The 6,505-nt window shown below is 52.3% G+C and overlaps 1 protein-coding gene across 15 annotated transcripts in view; it reads right to left on the bottom strand.

Moving 5' to 3' along the window:
• ANKS6 (ankyrin repeat and sterile alpha motif domain containing 6) overlaps positions 1–5,006 on the bottom strand; it is a 65,202-nt gene extending 60,196 nt beyond the window's left edge. For 5 of the 15 annotated variants that reach the window (XR_638262.3, XM_017949703.3, XM_017949699.3 and 2 more), the window contains exon 1: positions 4,140–4,556. Coding sequence is in view for 10 of the 15 variants with exons in the window: in XM_017949703.3 (XP_017805192.3) it covers positions 4,140–4,498 (359 nt within the window). In the remaining 5 variants the exon portion in view is untranslated. Of the gene's footprint in view, positions 1–4,139; positions 4,560–4,694 lie in introns of those variants that run through there. The other 10 variants (XM_009188429.3, XM_003911456.4, XM_017949700.3 and 7 more) reach the window with 5 other exon arrangements.
• Between the last annotated feature and the right edge of the window lie 1,499 nt (positions 5,007–6,505).

Consider the following 6,505-nt stretch of genomic DNA (forward strand, 5'->3'; position numbering starts at 1 on the left):
GGACTAACAAGAAAACAATGACGAGACGGGGGGCTGTCTACTCCAGGTTTTCGAGACCACAAAGCCACTGTCATGTCTGCATCTGTGAGACAGCTTTCTGGGTTTCTCGATGCTCAGCCCTCTTTCCCGGGCGCCAGTTTTGCACCTCATCTAAACCCAGGACCTCCCTCCTCCTGGCAGCTGGCAGCTAGCGGCTGGGCCAGGGCTGAACTCTGTCCGAGGCTCCAGCTGAATACCTTCTGGGATGTGAACCTGAACAGCATGAGGCTCCTCAGCCGCGGAGCAAGAGCCTGGTGACACAGCTCCATCAGCTGCAGGGGGCTGGGCCTCTTGACCTCCACTCCCAGAGCAGAAAGGGACAAGGCAAACTGAAACCAACTCAACGCAGAAAGCTGCACCCCAATGTCTCCCCGCCTCCAGTCATGTTCCCTCCTGCCCATCCTCCATGTGACCCCCAAATGATATTCTCCAAACCCAAATCTGTCACTCGCCAGCTTCTGACTGCCGAAGACCTGACTGCTTTGCCAACCTCACTTCCTCCCGCTCCCACACCACACCTTCCTGCCTCCCCAACACCTTCACCATCAGAGGACTCTCCTGTCCTTATCTACTCAGCACATCCCCAACCGTGTCCTGCTTCAGGAGTCGGCTCAGATCTCACCCACTCCAAGCAGCTTCCAGACCACCCCTCACCAGGCTAGGTCAGTGCCCCTCTTCTAAGCACCTAATTCCACGGGCTTGCTGCTGGCTGCAAGTGAGCCCTCTTTCTCTAATTCTCTCTCTGCACCCACCAACTTCCTAATACAAGTGGCGGGCTCTCCAAGGACAGGACAGGGTTCCAGGCATGTTGTTTCCCCAGCCCCTACCATAGTAGCTGATCCACATCAGGGCTCAGTAAATTTTGTCAAACTAGCTGAGTAAATGAATGCATAAATGGCATAACCACATAGGGGAAGGTTCAGAGGTGAGCAGTGGAAATCACTGAAGAACTGGTGTATCCTCTACTGTAGCAGAGATTTCTAAAAGATTACACTATTTAGTTATTGAACATGAGATAAAATCTAGCATAATCCCTAACAGCAGATTACAAGGTGCTGTCACATTTTTATCTCATTTGATCTTAATAAACCCCGAGATAAACTCACAGATTAGGAAACTGAAGATTACAGTGGAAAGCAATTAATCTAAAGCCTCTCAATTTGAACGTGATAAAGTCAAAAGTTGAACCTGGACTCAAAATCGAAGCTCCAGTATAACCAATTTTTAAGGAGGAAAAAAGGGCCAAATTAGAGCAGAAATAGTGAAATTTGGAATGTTTTCTGAATTAGTGAGTAGCCCAAGAGAGCACTCAACTATGCGGAAAATAAAAAAGGATTCAAGCAAGGCTGAGATAATGTTGTGGAGGCTAAGTTTCTAATAGGTAACTGCTGGAGATGGGCATGCCAGAGGCTTTCTGAACAGGTGCTGTGATTACTGATGAATTTCAGCAATTAACACCTGTGTTTAAAGAGCTGGCACACATTTTCCCCTCTCAAAGCACCGGGCTGAGAGTCCAGCTCTGCCCCACTGGCAGGCAGGAAACGAAGGGTAGGGAAGGAAGGTAAACACTATGCAACCCTGTCCCTAGGAGAGAAGTCTCGGGCAAATTTGGCAAGCCGCTTCCTCGCCAACATCAAGAGGGAAACTATCAGTTACAGGATTCATGGCTCGGAGCACAGGCTCTGGAGCCACCTCCCTAAGTGTGCATCTGTCTGGCGACTTGGTAGCTATGTGACTTAGGCAAGTTATTTAACTTCTCTGTTCCTCAATTCCTCATCTATGAAATGAGGATGACAAGAGTACCTCCTTCCTAAGGTTTTGTATAGATCGAATGAGTTAATTCATTTAAAGCACTTAGTACAGTGCTTGACTGAAAGTAGGTGCTCCATAAAGGTTACTTTTTTTTTTTTTTTGAGATGGAGTCTTGCTGTTGCCAGGCTGGAGTGCAGTCGCAGGATCTCAGCTCACTGCAACCTCCGCCTCCTGGGTTCAAGCGATTCTCCTGCCTCAGCCTCCCGAGTAGCTGGGACTACAGGCGCATGCCACCATGCCCACGCCACCACGCCCAGCTAATATTTTTATTTTTAGTAGAGACAGGGTTTCACTGTGTTGGCCAGGCTGGTCTTGATCTCCTGACCTCGTGATCTGCCCGCCTCGGCCTCCCAAAGTGCTGGGATTACAGGCGTGAGACACCGCACCCAGCCAAAGGTTACCTGTTATTTTAAGAACAGGAAAAAACACTGCGGAGCACGGTGGCTCACACCTGTAATCGCAGCACTTTGGGAGGCTGAGGCAGGTGGATCACGAAATCAAGAGATCGAGACCAGCCTGGCCAACATAGTGAAACCCTGTCTCTACTAAAAATACAAAAATTAGCTGGGCAGGGTGGCACGGGCGTGGTGGCACGTGCCTCCCAGCTACTTGGGAGGCTGAGGCAGGAGAATCGCTTGAACCCGGGAGGTGGAGGTTGCAGTGAGTCGAGATCGCGCCGCTGTACTCCAGCCTGGTGACAGCGAGACTCCGTCTCAAAAAAAAAAAAAAAGAAAAAACACTAACGTCACCATTTCTAATACTAAAACACCCACAAGAGTCCAAAGGCACAGGGTGTCTGACAGTCTGGCCTGATGCACACAGAGAGCTGGGATGATAAATAGATGCTCACTTAGACCCAGTGTGGTGGCTGCCAGGGGTGCGGTTTTGAGCAGGATTCTGGGGCATATCCAGATCCAAGGAAGAAGAGCACAAGGCTTGGAAGGTGTCAGCACACGGGCCATGCATTTGCCGACCCCGATATGAGGGACAGACACACTATACATCCTTCTGGAAGTCTTCCATACATACTACTCCTCAACTTGACCTTTTGGTATGAATTACGCAGCAGAAAGCCGGAGCACAACTCAACACAGGCAGAGATGCTACCTGAATATATAGTCGGTGTCACACCAACTGAGGAACAGCACATTTTAAAATACCCAGGCTCAGACTATCCTGCAGAACTTGGTTAAAACTGGTGATCAGGGGTCTCCGAGACACTCCGAGGCACGTTAGTGCTGCAGTCACAAACCTCACTCAGTAAATTCCTCAGCTCCCCCCTCCCCCCATTCCCTGGCAACCGCCTTCTCTCCAGGGGGGACTAGTACATCATTCTACTCATAAATAATTCTACTAGTCCTACCAGCTCGTGCACCCAAGCCTTTGCATGGGCCTCCCATCATGCCCTTCCCACATCCCACTTGTTCTGTCCTGGCTAATTCTCAGGCATCCACGTGGAGGTTATCTCCACGTGGATATAAACATCATTTCTACCAGAAACCTTCCCCAACGTCTCCAAAATGGGTCAACTGCCCCCAGAGCTACTCAAACCTTTCCGGTCAAGCTCGTTCCTTTGCCTGGCCTGTCCACCACTGCCCTGGTGGTGACTCTGCCTGGTCTCGGAACATCCTCAACGCCAAGCCAGGAAGGGAAAGCAGGTTCTGAGGAAACCCTTACTGCAATGAGAAATGAATTAAATCAGGCTGGGCGCGGTGGCTCACGCCTGTAATCCCAGCACTTTGGGAGGCTGAGGCAGGCGGATCACAACGTCAGGAGATCAAGACCATCCTGGCTAACACGGTGAAACCCCGCCTCTACTTAAAAAAAAAAATAATAATAATAATAATAATAGCCGGGCGTGGTGGCGGGCGCCTGTAGTCCCAGTTACTCGGGAGGCTGAGACAGGAGAATGGCATGGACCCGGGAGGAGGACCTTGTAGTGAGCTGAGATCGCGCCACTGCACTCCAGTCTGGGCGACAGAGCCAGACTCCATCTCAAAAAAAAGAAAAAAAAAAGAAATGAATTAAATCTCTAAGGTTCTAAGTCTCTACGATTCTGTTCGTTGTCTCCAGATTCTATTCTGAAAGGCCAAAGTTTCTAAGAATCTGATTTTATGTTAATACAAAAGTACTTCCATTTCTATGCTCAAAGTTTACCAAAGACTACTCAAAGTTTACCATCCCAACTCTAAGGAGTCCTTAACTCTTTACCTCCCGGGACATCTGGCCGCCGGGGAGATCCGGCTGCCCGGGGCCGCGTCCAGGGCCCCCGAGCCCCGTCGCCTCACCTGGCCGCCTGCATGAGCGCGCTCCAGCCGTAGTGGTTGCGGCTGTTGACCGAGGCACCGCGGCGCAGCAGGAAGCGCACCAGCGGTTCGTGGCCCCCGGCCGCGGCGAACTGCAGTGCGGTGTTGCCCGCCTCGTCCGAGCAGTCCACGGGCACCGGAGCCCCGACTGCCGCCGCTGCTGCGGCCCCGGGCCCGGCCGCCTCGGCCCCCACCGGCTCCGCGCCCGCTTCCGGCTCCGCGCCGCGCTCGGCTGGCTCCGCCGCCCCCGGCTCCAGCAGCCGCCGCGCGGTCTCCGTGTCGCCCTGGTCACACGCGCGCAGCAGCAGCTGGAAGGCCGGGGGCAGCCCGCCCTCGCCCATCGCCGTACCCACGCGAGGCCCGCGCCCGTCCGCCCTGCCGGCCGCGTCGGCTCCGCCCCCGGATACCGCCCGCCGGCGCCCCCTTCCGGCCGCCCGCCCGCGCCGCGCGCCTACTGTGTGCTGGGAGCGCGCCGGGGCCGGGGCCGCGCGCCTACTGTGTGCCGGGAGCGCGCTGGAGCCGGGGCCGCGCGCCTACTTTGTGCCGGGAGCGCGCCAAGGCCAGGACTGCGCCCCTCCAGTGCCCGCACTTGGGAGTCCAGGGAAGCTCAGAGGAGACCCCGCTGCAGGCCCGCGTGTCCCCTTCTGCCTCTTCGGCGCCCGCTCGCTGCCCTGTCCCGGAGCTCCAGAGACTTCCTGCCAGGGCAGAGGTGGGAGCGGCGACCCCATCCCCTCTTCACGCTGCGGCCAGGGCCCTGGGCCCGAGTCTGAGTCCGCAGCTGCATGGGCCTTGACTTTACTAGCGGGCTCCGCTGACCCCACCTCAGCCTCTGGCACTGAACCTGCGCTTCCAGAATAAGGAAGCGGCTGAATTAAGGAACGAGCGGGTTTACTGTTTCCTCACAGTGTCCTGCAGTGCCCTTAATGCCCCTCCTTCATCTGGGCCGGGCTGCTGGGGCTACAAGCGCCTCCTGTACCTTTTCTCTCTCTTTTATTTCAACTTTTATTATAGATTAAAGGGTACACGTGCAGGTTTGTTACATGGGTACATTGCGCGATGCTGAGGCTTGGGGTCCCAACGATCCCGTCACCCAGGCAGTAAGCATAATACCCACCAAGAGGTTCTTCAGCCTAGAGTTCCCTCTATCCCTCCCTGGTTAGCGATCCCCAGCGTTTATTGTTCCCATCTTTGTGTCCATGTGTACTCAATGTTTAGCTCCCACTTACAAGTGAGAACATGCAGTATTTGGTTTTCTGTTCTTGTTAGGTCGCTTAGGATAATGGCCTCCAGCTCTATCCATGTTGCTGCAAAGGACATGATTTCGTTCATTCTTATGGCTTCATAGTATTCCGTAGTATTCCATCTTATTCCATCGCGTATATGCACCACATTTCTTTCCTTCCTTCCCTCTCTTACCTCCCTCCCTCCCTACCTATCCCGCTTCCTCCCTATCACCCTTCCTCCCTCCCTCTCTTTCTCTCTCTCTCTCTCTGTCTTGCTCTGTCACCCAGGCTGGAGTGCAATCGTGCAATCTCTACTCACTGCAACCTCTGCCTCCAAGGCTTAAGCAATCCTCCCACCTCAGTCTCCCGAGTAGCTAGGACTACAGGCGAGTGCCACCACACCCAGCTAATTTTTTGTATTTTTGGTCGAGACAGGGTTTCACCATGTTGCCCGGCTGGTCTCAAACTCCTGAGCTCAAGTGATTCGCCCGCTGTGGCCTCCCAAAGTGCCAGGATTACAGGTGTGAGCCATTACATCTGACTCTGTACCACATGTTCTTTATCCAATCTACTGTTGATGGGCACTTAGGTTGATTCCATATCCCTGCTACTGTAAACCGCACTGCAATGAACATACAGGTGTCTTTTTGATAGAATGAATTATTTTCCTTTCGGTATATACCTGGTAGTAGGAGTGCTGGGTCAAATAGTAGTTCTATTTTAAGTTCTTTGAGAAATCTCCAAACTGCTTTTCACAGTGGCTGAACTAGTTTGCATTCCCACCAACAGTCTGTTTTCTTCACAGCCTTACCAGCACCTATTGTTTTTTGACTTTTAAATAATTGACATTCTGACTGGTGTAGATGATGTCTCATTATGGTTTTGATTTGCATTTCTCTGATGATGAATGATGTTGGCTATTTTTTCATATGTTTGTTGGCTGCCTGTATGTCTTCTTTTAAGAAGTGTCTGTTCATGTCCTTTGCAGAGACACAACGAAAAAAGAAAACTTCAGGCCAATATTCCTGATAAACATAGCTGCAAAAATTCCCAATGAAATACTACAAACAGAATCCAGCAGCACATCAAAAAGTCAATTCACCATGATCAAAGAGGCTTTATTTC

Source organism: Papio anubis, chromosome 13 (assembly GCF_008728515.1).
Source record: "Papio anubis isolate 15944 chromosome 13, Panubis1.0, whole genome shotgun sequence".
NCBI lineage: Eukaryota > Metazoa > Chordata > Mammalia > Primates > Cercopithecidae > Papio > Papio anubis.